The sequence below is a fragment of the Hydra vulgaris genome, chromosome 15 (assembly GCF_038396675.1).
Source record: "Hydra vulgaris chromosome 15, alternate assembly HydraT2T_AEP".
Classification (NCBI taxonomy): Eukaryota; Metazoa; Cnidaria; class Hydrozoa; order Anthoathecata; family Hydridae; genus Hydra; species Hydra vulgaris.
In genome coordinates, this window is record NC_088934.1 from 42,708,744 (window position 1) to 42,724,663 (window position 15,920).

The 15,920-nt window shown below is 27.5% G+C and overlaps 1 protein-coding gene and 1 long non-coding RNA gene across 5 annotated transcripts in view; one reads left to right on the plus strand and one right to left on the minus strand.

The window, feature by feature from the left end:
* LOC101237667 (uncharacterized) overlaps positions 1–15,920 on the minus strand; it is a 56,235-nt gene that overhangs the window by 8,783 nt on the left and 31,532 nt on the right. The gene's annotated exons all lie outside the window — the stretch shown is intronic.
* LOC101235133 (dihydroorotate dehydrogenase (quinone), mitochondrial) overlaps positions 1–15,920 on the plus strand; it is a 44,754-nt gene that overhangs the window by 310 nt on the left and 28,524 nt on the right. For all 3 annotated transcript variants that reach the window (XM_065819851.1, XM_065819849.1, XM_065819850.1), the window contains exon 2: positions 5,276–5,475. In XM_065819851.1, the coding sequence (XP_065675923.1) occupies positions 5,276–5,475 (200 nt within the window). The remainder of the gene's footprint in view (positions 1–5,275; positions 5,476–15,920) is intronic.

Sequence of the window (15,920 nt, forward strand, 5' to 3'; positions counted from 1 at the left end):
AATAATGTATAAAATAATTGTTTAGTATTTAAATGGCAAAAAGTTGTCAAAAAATTAATTTTAAAATTTAAAAGATAACAAGCCAGCATTTCATTGGCTTACAAGCCAGGATTTCATTGGCTGAGTTATGCTACAACAGTGCTTTAATAAAATGGTATTATCATTGCAACTTTCTAGAATTTTCACTTAAAAAAAATGTTGATTTGACCAGCTTAAGATCCTCTGTTTTTCCTACTTGACTAAACCAAACTGGTTGAAGGCACAAGCATAGTTAGAACTGCTGTTTGTAGTAGCTGCATCTACCTATGGATTAAAAAGCCTATGTGAAATACAAAATTTCAATTGACTACAATACTTCTTAATTTTGAAAAATATATTCTGGAACTAGAAACAGTTATCAGTTAACAGTTTTTGAAATAAATTGCTTCTTTACACTTGATTATAATAAATTCTTGATCCAGGTCTGTTATGTCTTCAAGAGCTTATGAAATAATATTATATATATAATAATATAGCTTATAAATTAAAAAATATTTATATGATTTTTATTTATTTATGTATTTTTTATATATCAATTAAAAAAAGAATACATAAACAAATAAAAAAAATAGTAATATATAACTATAAAACTTTGATCTTTTCTAATGTTTTTATAATATTAGGCAAACTCTTTTAAATAAAAAAAGAAAACTTACATCTAATTATCATTTAATAAAAAATTAATTTTATTTAAATTATCAAAAAATATTTAATAAAAAGTTTATTTGAATATATTCATTGTCATCGTTGTTTATAAAATTAAGAATAAAAATTGTTTAAAAAAAATTACATTCATCATTGAAAAATAATTCTTTTGAAATAAAATAAAATTCTAAGCACATAAATTCTTTGTAATAAATAATTTATAAGTTCTTTCAATAATTCACTTTTGAATATATTTTTAAAGACTTTTTTGAAGATTTTAAAAATTTTTAAATAATTTTAAGTTTTTGAAAAACTAAAAAAGTAAAATGTAAGAGAATAAGCATTATTTTACATAAAGAATTTTCAATTAGAAACACATTTGAATAGATTGTATCGTTTATAATATACCACAATAAGAAAATCGCAGTTGTTTTAAAATTGTATTCTTATTCAACTTTAGATAAAGATTACTTTGATAAGGTGACAGAAAATTCTAGATAAACGTATATGTTAAAATAATTTAGTTAATATATCAAGCTAGTTGCAGTCATTTATATAAAGCACGCAAGACACTTCTTCAATCTGTTTAAATCTGAAAATAATTTGATATCAAAGGAAAATTTTGATATTTTGATAGTTCATTTTTCTTTCACTTCATTTTAAGTAAATAAAAAAGTATCTAACACTGGGCAACAAAAAAAAAATAAAAATAAAATTGCAAAGCCCTACTCTACTACTAATTAAAATTAGAAATACTATTTGAAATTGTTTAAATTACACTAGTCGAATGTTATCAAAGCTATTTCTTGGATTCTCATCTTGACTTTTTTCCAGAAAATTTAGGCGCAGTTTCAGACGAACATGGTGAAAGGTTTTATCAGGAGATTCAGACCATGGAGAAGAGGTATCAAGGCAAATGGAATGAAGCTATGATGGCTGATTATTGTTGGTTTTTAAAAAGAGACACTCAAGAGACTCATAAATGACAGTTCAAGCTCACTCATCATTTCTAAACACTTGTAACCATATCTTATTTATACGAAAAGCAGCATTTACACTAAAAGTGTTTTTCGAATATTCTCAGAAAATGGGACGTATGGGATAAAAACTAATACGATTTTTGGATTCAGCATGCTCGAATTAACTAGAGAGACATAATTATATCAGCTGAAAAAATTTTTTGTGTAATTTAAACAATTTCAAATAGTATTTCTAATTTTAATTAGTAGTAGAGTAGGGCTTTGCAATTTTTTTTTGTTAGCGACCTCAGTCCGCTACCAATTTTTCTTAATAAAAGCGCTTTTGCAACTCTGCTACCAAAGGGAAAGTAAAAAATACCAAAAATAAAAGTTTATATGGGCAATTCCATGTCAGAAGATTAAAGATCATGTTAAAAAAAAGTATTACATTTCTCAACATTATTTTGGTAAATAAAAAGATTGAAATTATGTTTTCTATGATTATTCTGAAAAAGTATTTTGCGGCTCACTGATATTTCATTCATTAAAAATATATAATAACATTAAAGTTTAAATTTGTAAATATAGGCTGATTCGATTAGCAGAATACATCTAATTACAACATATTTTTATTTGTTTAAGAATTTTATTTTGTTCTGCAAGTTTTACTTTTCATTTTTTCTTCAACACAAGGTTGTAATCACTCTTATCTGTTGTTTTGTAGTTATTTAAGTTTTAGATATTTTTTGTCTGAACGCAACACCATTATTAATAACTTATTGTTATTCTGTAATTTTTCATGACATTTCTAATGATAAATTTATATAAGTTGTAATTAGCATCAATATATTTATGATTATAACTTAAAATTATCATTTAATGTTTATGTCATTAAATAACATGATTTTTAAATTTGTCTGAACACAACATTTCTGACAAAAAATTGATTTATAGTTGTAAAACAATTATAAATCAATTTTTTTTTGTAAACAAAATTATGAAGAGTTTACCAACACCTGAAGACCGTCGGCGGGTTGTGTTTGTAGAAGTGGGCAAAAAGATTGGTTTGTGAGTAGTTAATAATGATGGACAAAGTAGTCCACTTATAGAACAGAAGAATTGCCTCACTCTACTAATTCATAAATTTTATGAACGCAATGATATTTCCCGTCAGGCACCTGGTATCAAAGATGTTACTATGAGTAAAGTGACTCGGTAGAAAAGACAAACTCATCATTTGCTATTCACACTGAATGAAGCATTTGAAATATTGAAGAATGAAAATTCTGGTTTAGTTGTGAAATTTTCAAAATTCGCTTCCAGCAGACCATTTTATGTTAAACTCCAAAGAGAAATTCCAGAAAATGTATGCATGTGTGCTAAACATGCGAATTTTCAGTTTATGATTGACTCACTTGCCACTATACTTGGTCAACCCATACATCCTGAAAATTTTGTTTGCGATCGATCCTACAAAGAGTGTATGTTTCTTTTTTGTGAACATTGCGGTAATCTTTAATATGAGAAGTTTACTGAATGCTGGTTGGAACTGGTGGATGATACAGATAAAGTGACTTTTGAACAGTGGAATGGTGTCCCATCCCAATACAAAAATCAATTTATACTGTCAGCCCTTTCCATCATTCGAACGGAACTGAATCTTGGTAGCTTGTCGTGGCATTATTTTGCAACCAGTCATGGTGAAGGCGCAGTCAATGGTATTGGTGGGGAAGTCAAGTAGATGGCAGGAACATTGGTCATGTCTGAAAGGACAACAATATGTTGTTTTGATGACTTCGTATCTGTCATAAAGCCAGAGAAAATTCAGGTAGGTGACATATTGCATTCCTATTTCCAAGGTCATTGTATTGTCAGTGATGTTAAAGCTTTGTATAATTTATCTTGTTTTATTCTTTTTTTTAGATTATTCCCTAACCCAATGAAAAGATTGTTGCAGAGTCAGTAGAAAATTGATACTTTGGTCAATCTTTGCAACATGTTTCCGATCTTCAGCAAAAACACTCCATTCATGTAAGTTGTGAAAGTATTGTCTCAATTCTTATTCAGATAAGAGCCAATACACTATATGCATGTCTGAGTTTAGCCAAATGATTGGTGGATTTGACATTGTTGATATTCCTACAGAAGGTAAATATTGATCAAACGTATTTAATTAATATTTTAAATAGCATTTTCATCTTTTCAATTGTTTAAGTGGTAACCCTACTTCTATGCAGTGCGTTCCAACAAATGATAAATCATCTTCAGGTGTTTTACAGCTAACACTTTATCTAATTTGTATCCTTACACTGAAACTGCTCCACTGTGTCCATTTTTGGTTGTCAAGATGGATGATTATGTTGTGGTAAAGCTAATTCTGCAAACAAAGAAAAAGTGTCCAGTTTTTTATGTTGGCAATGTGATGTCTTCCGTCACCGAATCTCAGAATTCCGTGAGTTGGCGTATACAATGTTTATGTAAACATGGCATTTCTTCTTCTGTGGAGTTTACTTACCCTCCAATTGCAGACATTGCAATGTATTCTCATGAGGAGATTGTTTGCGTACTGCCACCTCCCAAAATTGTTAGATCTGTCCACCACTTTCCAAAAGAATACCTTGTCCACTATTTAAGTAGCTTAAGATGAGTGTCTTCATATACCTTTTTGTTGAACATTGTAAAAATACATTTTTGGGCAAATATATGTACTCAGTTTTGTTATAAATACAGAACATCTGAACACAACGAATTGTCTGACTGCAACATGTACATCTTTTGATTTAGCTAAGCAAATTTATGCGTAATATATGTTTGGATACTAAAAATTTTATTTTATTTTAAAATTAAAGCCCTATACTTTAAGAATATATTTATAATATTTGGCATTAATTGTTTCAGAGAATTTTAAAAGAGTACACACTATTTTTTTTTGTGCCTAATTTTACTGTTCTGAACGCAACATTACTTTTAGTCACAGTAAGTTGAATGTAAAGTAATCTACCTAAGTTTTAACAGCATTTTGTGATGCAATATGTTAGATCAAACTCATATTTATTTATAAAAGTTATTCAAAACTATTACCTATACTGTAATTCTTGTAAAATCTTCTCTAATGTCTGAGCGCAATGGCGTAGAATTGCCCATATGTATGTATGTATGTGTTTTATGTTAATAAGTACATTTTTTTTTGTTAATTCACCTCCCCAAGGCCCAGAAGGCCACTTAATTGTGGTTATAACCCTCTCTCAACTCTATCACTCCGAAAGACGAAACTTGATGAACAAGGCCGCTGCGCAAAGAAACAAGTTGAGCGCGGTACTACCAGGGACATGGTGGGGATTGAACTCGGAACCTCTCGCTTATGAAGCGAGCGCTCTACCACTACACCACTACCGCATCTCTAAATAGTTATACAGATTGAAATACAAATTTCAGCTGGCTGACTTTACTTGATACAAAATGGCTTTTATTATGAATGCTCTGAAACAAAAGTTATGAAACTATTAAATTTATATTTGTTATTTATCAAATAAATAAATATTTTATAAAAAGATAATACTTATTAATTAATAATTTATATAATTTAATAATGTATATAATTTTGTAAATTACTATTTATTTTACATTTCTAGTCTACTGCGCTGTGGAACTTAAAATTTGAATCTCCGTTAGGTCTTGCTGCAGGTTTTGACAAAAATGCTGAATGTGTTGATGGCATGTTTAAAATGGGATTTGGTTTTGTTGAAGTTGGTTCTATAACTCCAAAACCACAGTATGGTAATGCAAAACCCAGGGTGTTTCGTTTATCACAAGATGAAGCAATAATAAATAGGTAGTATATTATTTTTTCTCACAAGGTTATCTTTCTTAAATATTTTTTAAAACATGTTTTAGGCAATATTTAAGGTGGAAAATCATTATTTTATTAAATTATGTAAGAATTAAATATTATTTCTTTAAGCAACAAATGTATTTTTGTTGAGTTTTTTATATAACGGGTGATGCGGAAGTTATCGGACAAATCCTAATTTCATTATTTGAGCATAATAATTAGTTTTTGTTGTTTTATGTGTAGGCATAAACGTTCTATAAAATATAAACTTTATTATTTGAAACACAATTATTTAAAATGAGTTCAAATGCAGCTGAACGAGAATCTTTTAGAAAGGTACTAAAAATGTTTTTTGTAAATAAACCTAATATATAAAAAAAAATCGTAAATCATTTTGAAAAGGAAGGATTTGCTCAAAGTACAATATATGATAACCTAAAAAGACTTGAAACTGTTCAATCGTTTTCTGATAGAAAGCACCCTGGTTGTCCGACATCCTGGACTAAAGAAAAGAAAGCCGAATTAACGAGACTTGTCAACAATCGAAAAGGGGTCAGTCAGAGAAAAGTAGGTATTAAATTCGGTGTAAATCAATCGACAATCGGTTGTCAGTTAAAAAAAATGAATATTAAATATAGAAAGCGTGAAAAGACTCCGAAATACACTATAGAACAACAAATAAAGGCAAAGAAAAGAAGCAGGAAACTAGTTAACCAACTCTATAACACAAAATTGCTTCTAGTCATCGATGACGAAAAATACTTTTGTTTTGCAGGGGACAACATGCCTAAAAATTAGGGTGGCTCTTAAAACAACATTTTTGAAAAAAACCTGCTCCTACCCCTTTACTTTGTTCTATATAATACTAAAACACTAGGTTTAAAATTTTTTTGAACAAAAAATTATTTTAGGGGTAGCTCAAGACCCTTAAAAATTTGAGTGGTCCCTAATATTTTGAAAATAAAAGTTCTTCTAAAGTATGTCAACCTGGTACTCAAAGGAAGGAAAATTATACAAAAACTTCAAAAATAGTAATCAATTTACGTAAAAAACATGTTTAAAAAAATTATTCTTTTAAAACTTAAAAATAATGACTTTTTCTATTTTCAGCTAAAAAATAATAGTTTTTATGCAATTATTTCTATAAAAATTATTTTTTATGTAAATTGATTATTATTTTTGAAGTTTTTATATAATTTTGCTTCTTTTGAGTACCAGGTTGACATACTTTAGAAGAACTTTTATTTTCAAAATATTAGGGACCAGTCAAATTTTTAAGGGTCTTGAGCTACCCCTAAAATAATTTTTGTTCAAAAAAATTTTAAATCTAGTGTTTTAGTATCATATAGAACAAAGTAAAGGGGTAGGAGCAGGTTTTTTTCAAAAATATTGTTTTAAGAGCCACCCTACTAAAAATTCTGGATACTAGACAAACAACAAAAAGACATCCCCAGGAAATGTTCGTTTTATAGGAAAAGAGAAATTTCCAAAAAAATTATTAATGTGGATAGCCATATCTGACCGTGGTATGTCCGAGCCATTGTTTCGCACTTCCAAGGCTGTAGCGATCAATTCATCAATCTATATTAATGAATGTTTAGAAAAACGACTTCTTCCATTTATTCACAAGTATCATGGAGACTTTAACTATTTATTTTGGCCAGATTTAGCAAGTTCTCATTATTCTAAAGATTCTCTAAACTGGATGGACCAATATGTCTATTACGTTGATAAAGAATCCGATCCCCAAATGTGCCTCAAGCACGACCAATTGAAAATTTTTGGGGACATTTGGCACAGAAAGTTTACGAGGGAGATTTACAAGCTTTAACAGTGCAAGTTTTGATTGATCGCATTAAACTAAAACTACAAGAAATTGATTTAAACGTTTTACAGTCGCATATGAAATGCGTCAGAGTAAAATTGAGATCAATTGCAGATTTGTGCAATTGGTGGTGTTTTTTCATATAAAAAATAATATATTTTTATTAAAAGATAAATGCTTTATTTAAAAAAAATATAATAGTAGTTTGTTTTTTTATTTATAAATAAGTTATTGACGTTTTTATTTTGTCCGATAACTTCCGCATCACCCGTTAAGAACTTAAACAAAAAAGATATTTTTCAATTTAAAATATTTTTTCTTCTATTTTCACAATATAATTTTTACTTGTAAATAAGAATGTAATGTATTGAGCAATTGTATTTTACTATAGAATTATGGAAAAATCTAATCAATTATTTCATTTTAAAATAAGATTTATTTTTGCTCCTGTTTTTATATGCTAAAATTGAAACTCATCCCGGATCATTCATGTTCAACCATGAGAAGTTTTTCATCAAAGTTTCAAAATATTCCAAGCTTGCAAGGAAACTTACAGAAATATATGTAACATTTAACATTAACATTTACCAAATCAATACTTAAATTTACAGAGATAACACTAAGCTTTACAGAAATAACAATAAAATTTACAGAAATAACAGTTATAATATTCAAAAATATAGTTTTGTTAAGCGTAATTGTAATTTTGGATTAGTTTCTTTGTAAGCAAACTAATTTTTCAAAGGCTAATTTTCCTTTAAAAAGACTTGTCTGTAAACATAAAATGTTTACAGTTTAGTAAACATTTTATGTTTACAGTTTAGTAAACATTTTATGTTTACAGTTTATTAATGTTTATGTTTAGAAAATGTTCTAAAAGTGCTGATGGAGCAGAGAATTCATGTTCTGGGCAAAATAAGAATTAAAGTTTTAGTCATTTTATGCACTTTAATGATTAAGAAATGGTTGTAGGAAATCAAACGGATAAGGAGCTACAACAAATTATTCTTGTTGTTTTTTTTGTTGTAGTTATTAAGGTGTAGTTATTGTGTGGCCGTGGCGCAATGGTTAGAGCGCTTGCTATATAAGCAGGAGATCCAGGTTCGAAGCGAGCTTTGGACATATTTTCGCATCACGATAAGGAAGGAGGCGTGAACTTCCTGGTTAAATGCACTTCCCCGGTGCTTTGTGACAAGACCGTTAGGTCTTCTTGGGGCACCTAAATAACCAAAAAAAAAGGTGCTCCCAGAAGTCCTTACAGTCCTTACATTAAGTTTGCACCTCCTTTCTTACTAATGTTACTTATTGGGCTAGAGCCGATGTCAAGCCTCGGGCATCTGTGTTCTGAGCCAGAATTCTAACCACTGTGCCATGGCTACTTTTATATAGAGTGTTATGTAAGGGCTGCTTTTTACATAGAGTGTAATCTTAATATGATATTAGTTAATTAGTAGGTTTGAGCAGAACCACCATGTATAACTATTTTATATATAGTTTACATTATATATATATATATATATATATATATATATATATATATATATATATATATATATATATATATATATATATATATATATATATATATATATATATATATATATATATATATATATATATATATATATATATATATATATAAGAAGATGAATAAAAAGATGGAAGAGTTTGTTCTTATTGTAAGAAACCCTCACCATTTAAAATTATTAAGATAAACATATTCCTCAAGTTTTCTGAATCTATTAAACCTCTTTACAAAGCCAAATGTTGAATACCAAATTGAATACCAAATTTTGAATACCAACACTCTCCTTTTAGAAAAAACTGTTGTGTCTCAAGATTTCTCAATTATGTTACATTTTTATCTATATTGTAACTTTGACTTTAGGGTGAACTGTTGTATCAAAGTATGAATAGACTTTTTAAAAAAACTTTTGAATCAAAAAAAAAAGCAATTATCACAAAGTCCCTCACATTCTTTTCAGTAAGTAACTGTTGATCAAATGTGCCAATATTGCTGACCTGATAAATTTGCTGTTCAAAAACATTTAAGAAATGGATTTTTTTTTTTAATTTTTTACAAATACTTCGAAATTGATTTCTTAAATTTGCTTTTTTTACTTTTTTTTACTTTTTTGATGTTAGATGATGAAGTAACATTGAAACCTATTTTAGCTTTTAAATCAGGAATTACAATTACAAGGGGTTAACCTAAGAGCACTAATACCAGGATTAAATGCAGCATGCACAGTTTACATTCTTAAAAATTTTTTTTGCACTGATAAATCATTTAGTAGATCGTACTAACTTAAAAACTTTTAAAAAGTGTATGGAATTACACAGCTTGTAATATATGACTTCAAACATTATTTTTTCATTTTCTTAAAATAGTTTATATATATATATATATATATATATATATATATATATATATATATATATATATATATATATATATATATATATATTGCCAGGAAAAGAATGACCAGTTCAGTCAACTGCCCGAAATAAATTCTTGCAGGCCATGGTTGACCAGTTGAAAAAAAGTCACAGTTTTGAAAATTTTGGGTTGACAGTAATCAGAATAAAATTTGTAAAATGCATATACAAAAGCTAAAGTTTTTTAAAATTATTTAAATTTTGAAAAAGTTTTTAAAATTTTATGATTTAGGATATTCTTTGATAATTTGCTTAGTTGACAAATATTATAAAAGATGTAAATGATTCATTTTTTACTTCACTTATTTAGATAACTTTCATTTTACTGGTGATGAAAATCTTTTTTTTTATATAAATGATTGAAGTTCTTATTTTTTTTTTTTTTTTTTTAAAAGAATTTATATATTATTTTAATAATAATATATAATAATGGCTGTATTTAACTAAAGAAAATTTTTTTATTTCAAATATACTTAGTCACATGAATGAATGATTTATAGATGAATTTAAAACTGTTAAAACTTTTTTTTTCTTTAAGAATTATGTATAGAATCATTAAAACAATAAATGTATTTTGTAAAAATCTTGTAACACTAAAAATTTTTAAAGTAAATTTTTATAGTGTTTTATAAAATGATTGTCTTAGTATTAAGTATTCAGTTTAAATACTGCACGCAAGAGTTAATAACATAATTAAAATTAGCAGTTTTTAAAACAATTTTAATGAGCAGAGATAAAATGTACAATCCTTTTAAGTTGTTAACTTTAAAGTTTGATGTTCTTGTTTTATCATTTTTTGAAACTGTTGTATGTAACTAAGAATATTGTCTCTTCCAACTTTGTTTTTTGTTTTTTGTTCAATCTTTTCACTTTATTTTCTCTTAGCTTTTACTGCATTTTGCAAAGTCAACATAATAAATTTATTATTTTAAAATTATTTAAAAAAAAAATTTGACCGCTTAAAAAAACTGATTGGCTGTTGATTCCCAGTGTTAGCAAGTTGAATTGACCGCTCGCATATATATATATGTATATAAGTAGTGGTGTAGTGGTAAAGCGCTTGCTTTATAAGCGAGAGGTTCCAAGTTTGATTCCCACCACGTCCCTGGCAGTACCGTGCTCAACTTGTTTCTCCACGCTGCAGCCTTGTTCGTCAAGGTTCGTGTTTTGGAGTTATAATAGTTGAGAGAGACTATTATAACCTTAAGTAGCCTCCTCATCTGTAGTGGCCTTGAGGAGGTGAATTACAAAAAAAAATATGTATTTATATATATATACATATAAATAAATATATATATATGCATATATACATTTATATCAGGGGGTATTCTAGACCATTTTTGACAGCGCCAACTGTAATTGGATGCCATAATAATGCCTGCATACCGCAAATTTCCTTACAGAAAGATGCCGGCGCGGGGGTCAGGCGTGTGGGTACCGCAGTCCGAATTATATTCCTAGAATAGCTCCTGTGTATAAATATATATATATATATATATATATATATATATATATATATATATATATATATATATATATATATATATATATATAAAAATACATACATACATACATATATATACATATGAATTAGTAGAAAATCACTTTACAAAAATTTTTCATTTAACACTGTATTTTGTCAATTAAGACTCATCAGAAATGAATGGTCAAATTAATAAACTGTAAATTTTCATACATTAGTGGAACATGCTGACACCTTTATAAAAAAAATTCTTAAGAGTTGATTACTTCTTCTTTATTTTAAAATATTTTTTAAAGGCGGTGGAAATGTAATTATTTTTTTGAGCGCACTTATTTTAGTTATTACTATTTTTTAGGAGAAACTTTTTTTGTGCATTTAGAAATCAATTTTGATTTTTTGTTTTTTAAACATTCTTGGCATGTGTAATTTATTTTAAATTTTTCTGTCGGCATAGTATGCATTTTTTGAAATATTGGCATATGCAGATGCTATTTCAAGGATGGTCCGATTCAGTATAAAGTTATCAATAATTTTATCTTTTAATTCCCATATGTATTTTGACAGTATGTTAAATTACATATGGGAATTAAAAAAGGTAAAATAAAAAAGTGTTCAAAAGATGGTGTCTTTTGAATGCTTTTTTATTTTTAAAGGATTGCATATAATTGGCAATGCGTTTTTTCCATTCACCCTCTGAAAAGTCAATATATTGTGTATCAGGTACATTCTTAGAGGAAATAACAACTTTAAATACTACATTTTTGATAAATATTTTCCACTCAGTCCTATGACTTGATTTCTAAAGGAAGGCACAAAAATAAGCTTTTTCAGAAAAGAAGAATCCCAAACCCTCATTTCTTATAATTAATTAAATGAAATTGAATAAAAAACGGTTTTTATTACACAATATTATATAATTACTTGTGAGTTTTACTACCCCAGTACTCGACCCTTCCATTTTCATCTACCCAAATTACCCGGTTAATTGTTGAAAAAAAATTAAACAATAGAAATACAAGATAATAAATATATTTTTGTGTCTTATCAGTAGTTAATATTAGTTCAGTTTTTAATATAGGGACATTCTGTTTTAATATTAGTTATTTTAGTAAATAATTGATCAGTTAAGTTTTGATTCCTTAAAGTAATACTTTAAAAATACTAAACCACTGAGAGTTTCCAGAGTCAATCTGGAACATATCTTTGTAGAAAAGTTTCAGGAAATCTAAAAAACCCTTTCACAATTCACTGAGGTAGGCTTAATGGTAAGAAATGCTTTGTATAATTGTTCCAAATTATTTGTTCTCTTCCTATTTTATTCAAAAATTTTCAGCTCCTTTTTTGAGTTGCAATGATTTTGTGGATTTGTTTTGGTGGTGCTAAAAATGTTAAAAAAAGTTAAGAAGAGTGTCTTCACCAAAAGATGCACTTTTCACCTTCAACTTGCACCTTTCTCCTGTGCTATTACTTCAACTTCAACAGGCATTTTTTATTCCAGTTCATAAAATAAATTTTTATATATTTGTTATGCAATTAATTTTACATTACATTTAGATAAATATCTTAAAAAGTCATTTGATTGCAGGTATTGGCCATTGTGAAAGAACATCAGTAGAGAAACTATAGATGTGTTTCAGCGTTGATTGATTCTTTTTATTAGCTTGGTACAGATATTTAGAGCCAAAAGTGTGCCAATTTTTTTAAGTTTATTGAAAACAAAAATCATAGTTCCTTTGGAAATAATCAAGTTTGCCTCTTTTTTACTTAATTCAATCACAGCTTCTGCTAAAGGTTCCAATATAGCTTCAAGCTATTCAAGGTATGAAATATGGTCACCAGATAGAACCATTGCACCTAGTTCCTCTAAAGTCATATAGGTAGTGTCAAATAGTAAGATGAAACGATTTATTATATCAATCAAAGAATTCCAGTGCATGGGACAATCTAGCAATAAGTTCAAATTTTTACCTTGCTTTTCAACAACATGTTTTTGCAGAATGCTGTTTTGAACTGGTGAGTTCCTAAAAATTTCCATGTTCTTGTTTGCTTTATATGTTTATATTGGTTTTATTTACTGTTTATATCTACGGTTAGTTTCAATATTTCTTCTTTTAAGTATGTTCTCAATAAAATTTATATTTGCATCGCTGGAAAAATATCCGTTGATATTGGAATTGAAGTATTCGTTATCTTCATCATCATAATTTTAAGAAAATTCTTCTATATCATTATTTGATTGCAAAGTTTTTGAATAATATAATACACATAGCCTTTCAAATGAATTGCATGGTTGTAACACAATTGATTTATTGGGTCAATTTCATTTCCATATTTAACCATCACAGGCGCACCATTATGTGTTGATACAACAATGTCAGATTTTAAATTCAACCCATACTTATTTAATGTAGATTCTACTAAATGAATGGTTTTTTTTTGCGTTACATGACCCATCAATTTTAGGCAATCCAAGATTATATTGCTTCTCTGGTCAATGTAGTGTCACATTATTTAATCATGTACAGTTGTTATTTGTCCACTCATCGACAGTAATGCTAAAATTTTCATAAATTTGCTTTTTTGCAGTCAATTGTTATTTTAACTCTACTTGTTTATCGTTGCAGAATTTCATGATACACTGTTTAATTGTAACTTTACTTTTTGGCATGTCGAAGTTCTTGGAATCTTTGAATATTTCCTCCTTTTTTTTTTGTTTAGTACTACCACATTTAAGGGACTTAGCTGCTGTCTTGCTAGTAATCTTTGAAAATAAATCCAAGTTCTAAGATGTGTTTGGCATTCTCTATATAAAAAGGGATGTAATATAAAAAACATTAGAAACTAAATTGTATAACAGACATCTAAGCATCAATATATATACGAGTTTTATAATAATATATATAAAATTTATAATTTATATAAAAGTTTTATTATTATTATTTAATTAATTTAAAAATGAGCAGCTTACTAGTTTTGAATAAAAACTTTCATGTTTGAATTAAAGAAAATACAAAATAACTTGTTTTTTCTTATTTGGAAATCAATTTGTTTTCTCTTATTTTATTTTATTTATTTATTTATTTTTGTTAATTCACCTCCCCAAGGCCCATAAGGCCACTACAGACGAGGAGGGTACTTAATTGTGGTTATAACCCTCTCTCAACTCTATAACTCCGAAAAACAAAACTTGACGAACAAGGCCGCTGCGCGGAGAAAGAAGTTGAGCGCATTACTACCAGGGACCTGGTGGGAATCAGACTCGGAACTTCTCACTTAGGAAGCAAGCGCTCTACCACTACACCACTACCGCATTTAATGTCAATCTGTCAATATCAAGTTAAAAACTGCATTAATGAATTTGAATTTTTTTAGTTTATCACAAATAGTTGTAGAATTTGTCAATTGTCAGTATTCAGGTGACTTTATCACCTAAATAAGCATTCCATCTAAATCGTGATTGTTTTTTTCAAACTCAGCAAATTGATTATACATTTTAAATGATAGACTTTTTCTTACAACTAAATGTGCTAGCTGAAACTTTTTAAATAGTTATTTTGTATGAATATTGTTTAACTGTTGCAAATGGACACGAAAATACTCTCCTTGGTAGAGAAGCATATTTAAGTCCATTTTATTAGGGGAGTTATATTAAAGTTGTTTGCTTAAACTTTTTTACTATCGTAATTAAAGTAATACTCTTTGTATATTTTGCAAAACATTTCCGTTTCCAAAACATTTGCATTAACATTTCCGTTTTTATCTGCCTCAGATTTCCTGGAAGTTCCACTCTTCCACAACATCAATTTTAACCATTTCTATATTTATAACCAAAACCTATTTTTTAAAAATTTGCATAAAACAAAATGTGTAAGTAGGTGTAAAATAAAACTTATTTCAATTTAATAATCTAATTAAAAATCACATGTTTTTTTTTAAATAGTAATCCTACAGTTAAGTGGCCTAAAATAATCATATTTTTTTTGCTTATTTATTATCATGTCAATTTATCTTTTCTTCAAAAATAGATAAATTGACATGAAAAAAATAATTTTATTTTGTTTTACAAACATTGTGATTAAAATTTGCTTTAAATAGATTTACTATGAAATAGATTTCGTTTTATTTAGCCGTTTTGTTCCTTCTAATAAAACATAATTACAAAGATAAATTTTTTTGAAAAAAGTTTGTCATAATTACGTGAAATAAATAAAATAAAAAAAAGTAAACAGTTACAATATATTTACAACTTGTAAATATATTGTAACAGTTATTAATATATTTACAACTTGTAAATATATTAATAAATTACAATTTTATATTATACAAACTTACATAAATTAACTTAAATGTATTATTGTATTATAAAAGTAAACATTCAAATATATCTTGCCAATAAACAAAAACATTTTGCCTAACAAAAAAATTACTGTTTGTTCCCTATTCCAAATATCATTTAATTGCAACGAAAGTGAAGTAAAAATGTAAAAAATTAGATTAACATCATTTATCAAATGCTATTGGTTGTTTAGGTTCACATATTTAATGAGACATCATTTTGATTGGTTCAAATGTCATAGCATAAAAATGTAAAAGTTAATTAGTTTATGGAATTATGAATTATTCCAAGATATATAAATTAGCCAGGAATGGAACTCAAGATCTTATTCAGTCAAAGCTAAGCATGACCAATACGCCACT